The following is a 13,988-nucleotide window of genomic DNA, read 5'->3' on the forward strand; positions in this document are numbered from 1 at the left end:
TATGTTTAGGCTACTTTAAATCAAGTTACTTGCCAATAAATTTTACATTAGCAGGGTAACTTCTTAGGCTACGTAGCCTTATTAAAGAAGACTGGGAGTTAAGCAACAGCAGCTCTTTGTATTTTAAGGAGTATTTTACCCACACTTATGGGTTTTCTATGATTGTAACTTCTACTGATTTAAATAAGTTTTAAGTAGAAAGTCCCTTAGCATTTGTTACAGTGGAGAGAGTCTCCCCAGGTTGTTGCTGGGCTTTGAGAGAAGCTCCAGATACAAATACACTAAAGCTGTAAACAGACAAATCACGTAAGTGTTGAGATTTTCTTGGGAAAAAATGGGCTGCAAAACTATGTATGAAGTACAGGAGGGATGCAGCAGGGAAGTAGAAAAGGATACTGTATCTTTAACATAGTAAAGTCATAACTTCTTTAAAAGCATAAAGATTCTAAACTGAAAAAGACCAACTGAATAAAAATAGCAAAACCTCATTTTTTTTTCTTCCATAGCAGCATAAAGCAGTACTGCAATTCTGTATAAAATGTCTTTTCTTTGAAAAGTACCAGGGATGCACAAAAATATTGGTCATTTTATAAGAAGCAGACATTCTGCACATCAATATTCATTAAACATTGTCAACACAATGTATTAATACTGACTGTGTTCTTGCAATCACAAATTCAGCAGCAAAACTCGTACTGACTAAGGATGTTTCTGCTGATCAGCATCCCAGAAGCCAATATTTTCACAGCTCATTATCGGCACAATCGTGGTTTTATTTTTGTGCATCATGGACTATACAGAATTGCCGTTCCCACTGAAAGCATTGTTATGTGCAAGAAACAGAAGTCCTAAGCAGCTCGTGGCCTCTTCTCCCATTGATGCGTGGGATGATTTATGGGGGTAAACTCCCATTAACATTAGTTATACAAAATCTCCTTCTGTGCATCAATGAGAGCACAGCCGCCTCTTCTTCCCCCTCCCACTGCCTTGCATCTCCGCAAATAGATTTGCACAGCCTTTAAGCTCATTAGGACAGGAGTAGCAGGATAGACAAAGTTTCTTCACAACTCTTAAAAAAGGCAGCAGCATGCACAGTTCCCAGCAAAGCACTCAGTTACACCTGCATCTGTTATGTATCAGCTTGTACAAGCTCCCCTCTTGCACTTGCAAGTCCTTTTAAGAACTTCCTGAAATTGGATACTTTCTTCTAGGCTTGACTAAATCTACATGCTAACATGACGTCCTTCAATTAACATTTTTTAATGATGCAAAGCTAAGGGGAGGTGTAAACTGATGGTTTGACTTTACTGTATACCTCCTGATTGCTTGGTCCCTAGGCTTTTAAACCAATTTTCAAGGGTTTAGTGCAAGGTGGCGGGAAACTACTTTGCTGACCTGTTCTGGGTTTGCTCCCTAAGTAACACACAAACCTCAGCACAGGAGGATAACCAGATGGAGTTACAACAGATGGGTGCTCTGAAAGGACACACTCATCTTCACCTTCTCAAGACAGACTTCATAGACTTTGTTATCATCTAAGAAGAATTACACATAGAAATGAGTGAAGTAATCAAATAATATCACTGTGTGTAAAATCCATGTTCAGTGGGATTTTATTCCTGTTAAGAAACTTCTGTTGGTCAAACTTGCTGCCATCAGACAAAATCTGCTGACTCCAACAGCCATGTAGACTTCTGACAACAGAGGATCCAACAGTAGATCTGCATCTGTTTATAGCAGCTGCAGATCTAACCTTGTATTCTGTATATAAAGGAACACAGCAAAAAGAACCATTTTGCTATCACCTCTAGCAAAGGAGTTGTCCAAACCGTAAACCAGAATGATAATTCAAAGTGTTTTATATTGCTTTTCTTAAAAAATTCTTGCTTAACCTTTTAAATCTATGTTAAAGTATTCTCTCTTTCTACTAGGCTATTGGCTGTTAAACTGCAGCTAAAATTTTGAAGCAGTCTTTACATCTTTAGTGTACCTTGACTACATACAACTATCATACAAATCAATTACAGACACACAGCCATGTACAAAGCAGGTGTATTTCCTTCACAAAAGGCACATACGAATGGAAACAATTTGTACAGCTTTTGAAAGAACTACATGGATATTTGTAAGCCAGCTAAAAGCAAGGCAGGTAGAACACTAGTTCTAAGAATAATTTTCAGGAAACCAGATCGGATTAGGGGCAGAAACATCCACAAAGAATTATTTTTCAGATAACTCCTATCACGGCCTGCTGGAAACTGAAGGGAAGATCTTCCACTTTCATACTGGAAAATAAAAAGCATCATACTGCTTCTCACACAAGTCTCTGCATGAACTCAGGGCATTTCTTATCTCGGATTTTAGTTTTCTGACAGGCCAACCGAGTGCAGCATGTGAATATACATTCACAGTTGTTTTCTCTACACTGGATTATCAGCCAGGGTCAATCAGCACTGGTTCCAAAGACTTTCCTGCTGCTTTGTCTATCTCTGACCTAACAGAGACACTTGGAAAATAAGATCCAGGTTATTCTTTCCTTGAGAAACACTCATCCCTGATAGCAGAACACTGCCACAGACATCTTATTAGGGGGATAATATAACAGGCTGCATGCAGCAGGTTTCCCAGACTACAGTAGCTAAAATAGAGGAATGGACATGACTGTTTTCTATTCTGCAGTTGACATTTCTCATCCAGTTCAAAGAACTGAGCTCCAACCCTACCACTGCTGGAAATTCTCTTCCCTCAGATATTTAAAACAATGAAAATCAATGCTGAATAACACATTAAAAAAAAACTTTAATGAACTTCCTAAGGCAATTCTTGCTACTGGCATGCAGAAATACATTTGTACAAGATGCATGCAACAATTCATGTCCCAACTTGGTTTCACTGTGTCCTTTAAAACCCACTGAATGGGTTTTGGGTTAGGACAATACTCTCAGTACCACAGATGCAGTTGTCTTACTTTTATTTAGGAAATAAAAATGCAACTATTTATACCTGCTCTCACCAGAAACACTCTGTCACAGGAAGTCATCTCCCCTACTCTGAGAAAAGAAATCCCGAAGAAATTCTTTCTACCCTCACTTTTGCTCTGGCCTATAGTTTTGCTGTGTGCACAATAATAACAGATAAAAAACAACCACCTTCTTTTTACACACATCTCATCAGCTACTTTATCAACATACCATCTTACACAGAGGTAGGCTTTTGTGTGATTACTCCCACTTAACAGCTTTTACTCCCACTTCTACTAATTAAGGTGCAAGTAAATCCCACAGGTTGGGCAACAACATGGGATTTTTGGACTAATTTCAACTGGGGTATATAATATCTAACTTCAAAGCATTGATGCTGGGAGTCCCTCAGTGTAAAGGAGGAGCAGCTCTACCAATGATGAGGGCACTTCATGTGAACTAATAGTTGGTGCTTAAACAACATTTCTGCTGCTTCCAAATTAGCCTTTCTACACACCAGGTTTAACTAATGAAACTGGTTGATATATCAAACCCAAACCTCAGAAAAGCTACTTAGTTACGTTACTAATCAAATATATCCACAGTTCTAAATCTAGGCCACTAAATAACTGTGGATGGATTTTGAATTTACAAAGATTGAGAAATGCCAATGAATTTGAGTTACATTTGTTCAGCTCCTTTGAAAATCTCAAAATGCATCTAGCTGCCTAAACCTTGATCTTACTTTGGTGTTCACAACCTGCAAGAAAGAAAAAAAAAATCCAACCTGTTTCAAAGTTCTTGATTATTTCAGTTGGAAGTACACCTTCTAAGTGCTTTTGCTGGAATTGGAAAGGCACTGGGGAAGGGAATTTCATGTCACTGCAGAGTGAATATTTCCACTAGCTCAGACATTACAGCTGCCACTGACAGGCTTTGGAAGTAAGTTTACAGACAGATCAGACCTACACACACAAGTCTTGATTGGTTTAATTTATTAAGAGGAGACAGAGGAGGTTGTAAAGGAAGAGTGTAAATTAAAGGAGGGGCCCTATTTCAGCTTCTTCCTACATGTTTATAAGAGCAGAAGGGAGCAGAGTTATGCTGACTTGCGTTACTAAGCAGCAGTAAGCTGTGTGCACCCCTTTGTCAATCAAAGGGACATAAAAGGAATAACTCTACACTTCACAAAAGCAAGTTTAGCTAACACAGTTCAGTTTCCATTTCCAACTGTATGGATGGATTATGGATGAAAGATCAGGAGCATGGAATCACCAAGGCTTAATAAATTACCACTTGTCAGCTATGCCACACTCCTGCTCCGTTAGAGCTGATATAATACAGGCTTAAACATTTGTCACAATTAAACCTTTACCTTAAATCACACAGTTGGTTTAAACTAACACGTTTTTTTCTCAATAACTGTGGGCAGAGGCCATGCCACATGCATTTGGTGGAGCAGCTAAGCTGGACAGTAGAAAATGTATCCAGGTATGTTAGCGATCACTTGCCCATGGCATGTACACTGTCATGTATCAGAGCCTATATAACTGCTACACTCTGGCTCCAGCATGGCTCTCACCTTATACTGATTGTCAGAAGGATAAATTCAGAGGTAATTAGTGCCCACACAGTAAATTACGCATGAGTAAGCAGGTGAGAGTCCAAAGGTGCTGTAGCATTTTCAGGCATACCAAGGATGGCTCAAACTAGTTTGAAAAAAAAAAGCAGTTCAAGCTCGCTAATAAAGAGCTCAACACTATTGCTGGAATATTTAAAGCTTCTTTTTTGGAGTCATTTGTAAACTGGGTCTCACTACTAATTTTTAAGCCTGACTCTATACTTACTTTCATTGTGCAAATACAACTTATTCTAGAAACAACAAAGAAAACGTACATCTAGTAGAGAAAGTCTGACATCTATTTATGCCACTCATTTCACGGATAGGACTCAGAGGTTTGCCTTTATCCATAGAGAAAGCTGAAGAAATAATCATGTACTTGGCTTTTTGGAAAATTTTCAGTGATATTCCTTTGTACAGTTAAATACTCAAGTTTTCCTTTGAGGCCAGGAATGCTGCTTTCTGTGCCAGGTTAATCCTTCATACTGGGTGCCACATTTCCAGGTGGAGAGTTGACTACAGATTTTCTATTTGGCTGTAAGCATTAGAAAGATTCACTTTCACTTAGTGTAATCTCCCATGTCGTGATATGTCTGGAATTTTCACCACCCACAACTGGGGCAGATTTTCTTGCTTTATTTTGCTAAGAGGTTGGTTCCCATTTAAAACTAAGAAGGAGCTGTCATGGTTTTGGTAAAGTTTTCACCCAGATACCTGAGTCTTTTCTGAATCAGCAATTAAAAATTATCAGCACCCAGTATGAAAAAGAAAAAGAGGAAAAAATGCCTTTAGACACCTAAGTGATAAACGTATTCTTTTGAAAGTCTGGTCCCAGGTATTGGAAATGATCACAGAAAATACACCTCTACATGTCTTCTAAATGTGCGTGGAAAACAAATCTGTGAATAATGGACTACAATGCAGGGGAAGGAGGTGAGAGAATGCACCTGGCTGTACCCTTAAAAAAAAAGAAAAAAAAGAGCACTTATAGTACCTGGAAAAGTTGGCACTAAAAATACTAAAAATTACCTTATTGAGAAATTCAAAGAGCAAAAAATAAAAAGTACTTTCTGTGTATTATTACTTCTATCTCATTTTCAATTTTTAGTTATGAATCTTTTGATAGTATCACTTCATGCTATTCCTGCCTCCCAAGATCATAAAAATGCAACTAAAAATCAGAATTGGCAACAATGAGAAATCAACTTCCGTCTCAACATAAGCTGCAATTTACGGTCACAACACAGGAGACAATTTGTCCAAGGAAAGGGCCACAGTGAGACAGTGGTCTGGGCTTTTTTGGGTTTGGTTTGGTTTTTATAAACAATGCAAATTACTGATATTTGCCAGTTAAGCCTCCATAGCCTCAAATATTTAAATGCACAATGATCCTCAAATAAATCTGTATTATGAAAGGTGGGCATAGATTCTGTTGTCTCTGGAGTAGCCTCAATCAGTCTACTATCCTTTATAAATATTCACCTCAAGGAAAGGACTACCTGTTACCAATTAGGGTCCTAAAAATCAAAATGATTCATGGTATGGCCTGAGAGGTATCAACCTGAGAACTCTGCATCAAAGAAATAGTATCAGGGATGTTACATTCCAGAAGTACTTTACATAGCTTTTACAAGTAATCTTATATCCGTATTAAACATTGAGGGCTTTTAACACATTTGGGAAGAAACAGCCAGTCTTGCTGTTTACAGATTTGAACAAAACCTTTGCTGAGAGTTGCATTGCCGAGGCTATATCTATCTTTTGCCTAATATTTGCCACCTACAGTCACCGCCCTGCAGACTAAGCAACTTAAGCATTTAACATCTGTTTTCCTTTAAAAATGGCTTGGCAGAAAATAATCTAGTCTGCATATGTTTGTATCTAAATAAAAAAAGCTAAGGACCAGTGTCTATAGGTTTGCTCCTGCATAAATTTCAGGGATGTCACTCATGCATGCATTGTTAAACACATGAGCAAGCGTTCCCAGTATCAAAGGCTGTAATTTTAACAAGCTGAGGTCTCTACAATGCTCCTAACAATTTTAACTTCTACACATTACTAGCTGCCACCACAAAACACCTTTTGAAGATGTAGTTAATGATGAAGACTTCTCTACTTGTTTATCCCACTATTATATCAAAGATTCTAAACAGATGAAAGAATCTCAGAGATGCTCCTCTTCATGTATGACCCAATAAAAGGATGCTGTCAGGCAGATTTACTCCCTTAGTTTGGGGTTACCAAAAGTATGTTTGAACTTAATACTAATTGGAACATCAATTTTTTAAGTGAAATATCAATAATTTGGGTTTCCTTCTTGGATGCAAATACTCTTGCTCCACAGTGCTTGTAACATGACACAGCATAGTTACATCAGGTTATCAGATCAGAGCATGAAATGAAGCAGAAACCGAACCAAACTTCCCAAATTCTCATTGCCCTAACTCAAGTTCACCTTACTTGATTGCAATCGTTTTTAGTTGAAAACAAACAGAATTTCAACGTGACAACATCCTTCTAAGTAAGTCAGACTCACACATGCAAAAGCCTAAGCCCTGTGTTGTAAGAATGTGTGTGAACATGTGAAAGACGTGACTAGGTGTGTCCAAGCCTTTTCTACAAGTGACTAGAAGCCCCAGCAGCAATGATACTCACGCTGGCATTGTCCCCAGGACACTCGGGCCCAGCCCCAGCAGCAGTCAATTCTGCTTCCAAACCGACAGAGTCCTGCAGAGGAGACCATGTGTCTGGGCCACCTGAACAACACAGTGCAAGAAGGCTTGGTGAAACATTTTGAAAGTAGCTAAAATCATCCTAGAGTTAAAAAAAAAGAAACACTCAAAAACCAAAAACAAACCAAACAAACAAACAACTAATCAATCAAACAAACAAAGACAATGACCAGCAACAGCCTCTCCTGCATGGAGATATATAATCTTTTAAAAAAAAAAAATGAAAAAAAGAGTAACTGCTCAGTAGAGCTGAGCCGATAATATTTCTATTATTAATACTTTGTTTAGTTCAAAAAATGTAAATGATTATAGGTGAAGAGGTGAAAAGACAGCTACAGTAACTCAGCAAAGCTTGAAAAAACTGACATGCTTTGCAGTACGCTCACTGCTGCCACTCCCAGGCTGGCATTAAACAGATTCAGAAGTCTGAAACAGAATTTATAATATGGAATAAACGCCATCATAAAGTTTCGACATTGGTTTATTTCACCATATACAGCCAAATTTTCTGACTGATATGGCCAAATTTTCTCACTGGAACGCTATAGGAAAAATTCAAAACAAAAGCTTCCTGGACAGTTAAGAAGAAATCAAATACAAAGGAAGAGCTGTAGTCTTCCCTTGTCCCAAGGAACTGATACCACGGCGTCAAGCAGTTCTAAAATATTGACATGAATCAGTAACGTTTCTTAACGACAAGCTGAAACCCCGTGAGCGCTGCACTTGAACAAATCTAAGAAAGGAACCCCTGAAGACGGAGGGGGTCGTTCTGGCCGATTCCCACGCACACGGCAGTGTCCGCTCCCCGCAGCGCCGCCGATCGCGACACCTGTCACGACACGGCGAGGCCCGGCGGGCACGCGCGCCCCGAACTTCGTGTTAAAACTTGAGTCGCGATCTTCGCCGTCGTCTGCTGCAAGTGCCTCCCGGCGTCAATAAGCTAATTTTACCTTTGCAGCACGCGAAGCGCTCTGTTTTTTTTTTTTTCAATTCGCGGCCCTGGCGGCGCAATAAACTTTTTTACACCTAAGCCCGAGTTTAGGCTGCCGAGCAACGGGGGCCGAGAGAGCTCGTCCTGGTGAGCCCCGGGAGCGGCACCTCCGGCACCGCGCCTCCACCGCGGCCGTGCCCGCGGGCACCTCTTCCCGACCGTGGGGGGACGGGAGCGCCGGGACACGTCCCGCCGAGGGCTCCGGGGGCCGGTGCCAGGCAGGAGCCCGAGGGCCATCACAGCGCCCGCCGTCGAAGCCCCCCCGCCCGCCCGAGAAAGAGCCCGGGCTCCCTCCGCTCTCCCCGCGGGGGCTCCGACCTGCCCGAGGAAACACCGGCTCCGCTCGCCCCGCACCTACCTTCTGTCAAACTCGCCGGCCGCCCCCAGGGAGAGGCAGGACGCCAGGAGCAGCCTCAGGGAGAGCTCCATGGCCGGCTCCGCTGGCCGCCCGGCGGTGGCCGGGGCGCTCCCGCTGCCGGGCGGACGGGGGTACGGCTGCCGCCCACGCCGGTGAGCTGCCACGGCTCCGGGGCGGCGGCGGCAGCTCCGCGCTCTCCCTCTCCCTCTCGCTCTCCCTGCCCGCCCGCCCGCCTGGCTGCCGGGCGGAGGAGGAGGCGCCGCACGGGGAGCGGCAGCGCCGCCCGCCCCCGGCAGAGGCGCCCGCGGCCGGGCCGCCCTCCCGGCGAGGGGCACCTGGAGACACCTGGGGCAGGAGGCAGCCGGAACGAGCCCCCGCGCCTTCGGACCGGGGGCCCCACGAGGCAAAAATCCGCAGTCTGAGGGCGCTAAGAAGGGTGGGCTTTGTTATGATATACTTTCCTAGCTTGAACTTCCTGAAGTAGGACGGCTACGCCCTCCTCTTTGCAAGCGAAGTCCCCATCTAAAGTCAAGAGCGTTAAGATTTCGTCTTCTTCTAGGCAACCAAACCTCCCTCAGAACAAAGCTTTTTGAAAGAATTACAAGGTGTATATGGGGTTCTTTTCTGGCTCAAACACTCCTATTAAATAGCTCTCAGGTGTTGGCGTGTGCAACATTAGATGCCCCAGCCCTTGTCCAGAAGAAAAAGTGACAAGTTTAAACACTAACCACACAGTGTGTAAAGACATCCTTGCACCACTACCGACAGCAACGACTGCATCTGTACTCTACATTAACATGTTAAAATACAGCCGTTATTTTTGTTTGGTTTCTATGAACTACCGTTCTTGGGACTTACCAAGGCACACTTTTAATAACAGTCTGTCACCAATTTAGGGTCAGAGCTGCTCTGAGTTCCCAGATTACAGACAGATAGGGTCAACAACTTGGACTGGGTTGCAGAATTGGGTTTGATTTGTGCCTAAATCAAGGCTAAAGCTCATCAGCTGTTCCTCCAAGAATCTGGCAGTAGCTTAGAAGCAGAAAACAAAGATCTTCTCTGGGTTGTGTTGTAGCACAAAGCCAAATCCTTGAGGAGGCATTTGGATGCCAAACACAGCTTAAAGCTTCAGATTTGGGCTGGTTGTTCTATACAGAACATTTTCCACCTCCAAAACACTTCACAGATAATTCAAGCAACGCTGCACAAAGGTAACATTTTTTGCACAAAACACAAATTGTGCCATTAAGCTTTCAAAAGTTAAACCCTCTCCGGAGTGGTTTTAACACTTTCTGCTCACATCTGAACAGAAAGCTCCCTCCAATGCTCCTTCCCCTCTTCTTGTCATCTTTTCATGACTATATAATCCCATGCTAAGCATTCTGTCCACAGCCTCAACCCAGAACTTTTCAGACACAGAGGAAAAAAACAATTGTAAAAGCTACAAGGTGATGATTCTGCAAGGTGCTTATTACCTATGCTCAGGTAACAAGCAGGCCCCCTTAGAGGACTCAGACAGATATAAAAACTGCACTGAGGACCAAACCTGGTTCCCTTCATTCACATGAGAAGCTGATAGCCAATCAGTGAAGGCAACAACACAGTGACATTTGGGAAAGACAGAAGAGCATCTGGGTCATATTAGAGCCTTGCTGAAATATAGAATTGATTTCCAGCTCTTGACTGATCACTTGGGTTTTTTTCACTTGTTTGTGTGTTGTGGTATAACAGACGATACATAATGGAATCACTGTCAAGATTTAATGGGCAAAAGGGAGGAATCCTATTTGTGATAACCACAAGGATTTCTTTCTAGTAACAGCATCTGCCTGCATTTCTCCAACTTGTAGAAAAAGAGTGTCCACAAATTACACCACAGCCAAGTTCAGGACGAGTGACAAAAGCAACATCACTGTGAATTAAGGTCTAGGGCAACGTGACACTTTACTTCTGATGTCCATGTCATAAAGTCAATTCTTTACATGCAATGCTGCATAAATGGTGCTTATGTACACAGCAACTTTAAAGCACACACTACTCCTTTAAAGCATGTACACTTACAAATGACAGTAAGATCACTTAATCTCTCCAGACTGCACTGAGTAAGATTTCCTCAGCAGCCTGTTTGGCAGTCTTGTATGTTAATACTAGTGTGCTGGTCAGATGTGGTGCCTACTGCAATTAAGACTGTCTGCTCTTGGTTAACTTTTGCTGCCTCTACAATTTGTTTTGGAACATAAGCCTGAAAAAAACAGTTAACCACTCACTGAAAGATCATATACTGCACTTCCATACCCATCAGTGGGACCGAACATCCAGTCATTTATGAATTTATTTACTTTGGCAATGCTTTATCAATACTAGTAGAGTTTTTTAACAAGGTAGTTTCTCATATCTGTGATAGTAGAAGGATTACTGAGTGAGCTGTCAGAGAACCAAATCTCTTGACAAGTTAAAGGTGTATAAAGTTGTGTGGGTATACATCAAGGTACTATACAGAAGATGCAGAAATTGTTGGCAGTATTTCTAGGAGCACATTTGTACCTTATGTTTAGTGAAGCAGTATGAAAGTCTGGAAAAATGTTGAAGCCATAGGGTGGGCTGTCCTGATGTTCAGTAAGACTTATCTCACAACAGTAAAAGTCCACAAGCTGTGCATCAAGTGCTCAGATGAATGAGCAGAACGAGTGTCCAAGAAAGTTTTTTCAAAAGTACTGATAAGACACTTGATTGAGCACAACATGATAGTCAGGGTTTTAGCTGCAAATTAGCAACAATGAAACACAGAGGAAGATAGTATTTTGTACAGCAATGCTGCTACTCTTGTGCATAAAAAATGTCAAAACACATAGAAAGGTAAATTTTCACTGAAAAGGTGTTCATTTTATGCAAGCATAGTGATCCTTCCTGCTTATTTTACTCTTCTTCATTTCCCCATAAAGATCTTTACATACTTTGTACCAAAGAAGCCACACTATTGGCCACAATCCTTGTCTTACTTTCATTCTCATGGATATATTGAGCTCAGTTCAAGACGCTTCTATGCATATCAAGACTTAAACTTATAAAGACAGGCTGTGTTGGTTGAGAACAGAGGAAGAGTCTAAAATACTTGCAGCTGAAACTACTTGCAGCTGACCATGCCATTAGCAAGCCCATTAGGTTCTGAATTATCTATAATTTCCCAGGGGATGATGTCAGAGGTATATATTCTGTTGCTGTTATTCTACACCGTAAGTGATACAGGCACATGTGACTGCACACAAAACTGAATTTTGGTGATAAGGTGGCAGAGGGTGAAGAAATGCCAGTTCTGATGAAGTGAAGCTTACCTACAGTTTTCTCTAGTGAAACAAACCTTTCTTGTATGCATGAGATCTGCTCGTCTTGAACAACACTACCTACTTTTGCTTCACATGGGCTAGACTGTGCCCAGCGGTCTCAAGTGTTTCAAACTTCAGCTGCAGAGCTAAGTACAGGTTTTTAAAAGCTCTTTGCTGCTATAACCATTCCCAAGAGGGAAAACCAACAGAACAAAAGCAGTTTCTGGAATACTCTCTGGCATCAACTGGACAGGCAATATTAAGAAAAAAGACCTGAAAAGATACAAGTGGCAGATATATTAGGCTGATAGATATTGGTAAATACAGTAGATGATAGAATATGGTAGATATGACAGAAATCACATAGAAACAACTTTAAAATTTATCTTCATTGTTTCAGGCAGCTGTGAATTGGACAAACACGCAGAAAACATTGTTTTCAGGGTATTCTGCTGCCAAGTAACTTTTCTTTGAGGGAGGCATTAAATGAGTAACTTCTTTCAAATCCACTTTTTTAATATTAACTTTCTCCTTGTTGTCCTAAAACATAATATGAATATTAATAAATTAAGTCCTCTATTCAGCAGAATCAAGCAATACTTTTGTAACACTCACATTTACATAAACAGAAATGAAGGAACAGAAAATTACTTTTCCACAAATCAAATAATCTGTCATCAAACTAGAACAGATCTCCTGTTTTCCAATTTCATACTTAGACCACAAATACATCCTTCCTCCCTTCTAAGTATTTCACCCACATTCAGACTACAAAAGTTGACCACAAATCCCACACTACTCCAAGTCACTAAATCACACTATGATATGTGTAGAAAACACTTGATTTGTAGTCAATGGCAAGCATGATCATAGTCTGCATTTGTGGTGCTAAAGTAACATGTATACTTCTTGCAAAATGGAACAGAAGAAAAGAATCCAAGTCCAAATTATCTATGAGACTTTCAATGTCATTACTTTTTCTCTGGGGTTATACAATTCTGTTTTTCAACCAGCTTTATATGTGGTATATTTAAAAGTAGTATTTATAAGGTAAATATTATCTCTCTCATATGCTAGGTAAAAATCTCTATCAGTCTCATCCTAATAAGAAAACTATGAGGCATCAGGAAAACACAGCAATCCAATCAGCTAAATCAATCTTGGTACTCCACCTCCCTCTTAGTAAATGTTCTTAAAAGGGTAGAAAAGTCATCAAGCCTGTCAGACACTGTAGCATCCCCTTACCTTCTAAACAGATAAACCCTATGCTTTAGATACTAGTTCAAAAGCTTCCAAATGCTTTTCCTGCATCAGGTCTTCCAAATTAATTTGCTTTTTCTAATAGGTTTCTTCCACACATACTTGATCCCTTTTTAAAAACTGTGAGTGGTATTTGTTTTGAAGTTTACTGCATTTTCTTACAGAGTAAAGAAGTTATTTTCCCCCATAAATAAACAATAATTTACCATTCAAAGCCCAGTAAAATTTCACCTCACTTAATCTGTGTAAGATCCTACTGTTCCAATAATACACCAAGACCATGTCCAGGTAGCTCTTGAATAGCTCCAAGGATAGAAACTCCTCGACCTTTCTGGGCAACCCATGCCAGTACTCAGTCATCCTCACAATGAAAAAGTGTTTCCTCATGTTCAGGTGGAATCTCATTTTGTGTCCATTGCTTCTTGTTGGACACCACTGACAAATGCCTGTCTTCATCTGCTTTAAAACTTCCTTTCTTGTATTTGTCCACATTGCTGAAATTCCCCAAATCCTTCTCTTCTCCAGGCTAAGTGATCCTGGTTCTCTCAGCCCTTCCTCCTAGGAGAGATGCTCTTGTCCTTTAAGCACCTTAGTGGCCTTTTGCTCAACTCCTCTCCAGTAACTTTGTATATCTCTTGTATGTGGGAGTCCAGAGCTGGACCCAGCACTGCAGGTATGGCCTTAGCAGTGCTGAGTAGAGGGGAAGGATCACCTCCCAGACCTGTTGGCAACAATCCCCCAAA

General features: G+C 41.2%; 1 protein-coding gene across 7 annotated transcripts in view; it reads right to left on the bottom strand.

Moving 5' to 3' along the window:
- NPNT (nephronectin) overlaps window positions 1-8,940 on the bottom strand; it is a 52,535-nt gene extending 43,595 nt beyond the window's left edge. For 2 of the 7 annotated variants that reach the window (XM_051789664.1, XM_051789662.1), the window contains exons 1-2: window positions 8,663-8,940; window positions 7,237-7,337 (exon numbers count right to left, since the gene is read on the bottom strand). In XM_051789664.1, coding sequence (XP_051645624.1) covers window positions 7,237-7,337; window positions 8,663-8,733 — 172 coding nt within the window. In that variant the 5' untranslated portion in view covers window positions 8,734-8,940. The remainder of the gene's footprint in view (window positions 1-7,236; window positions 7,338-8,662) is intronic. The other 5 variants (XM_051789660.1, XM_051789661.1, XM_051789657.1 and 2 more) reach the window with 5 other exon arrangements.
- Window positions 8,941-13,988: the final 5,048 nt, after the last annotated feature.

Source organism: Manacus candei, unplaced genomic scaffold (genome assembly GCF_025592945.1).
Source record: "Manacus candei isolate 608988 ecotype Guabito, Panama unplaced genomic scaffold, ASM2559294v1 h1tg000028l, whole genome shotgun sequence".
Classification (NCBI taxonomy): Eukaryota; Metazoa; Chordata; class Aves; order Passeriformes; family Pipridae; genus Manacus; species Manacus candei.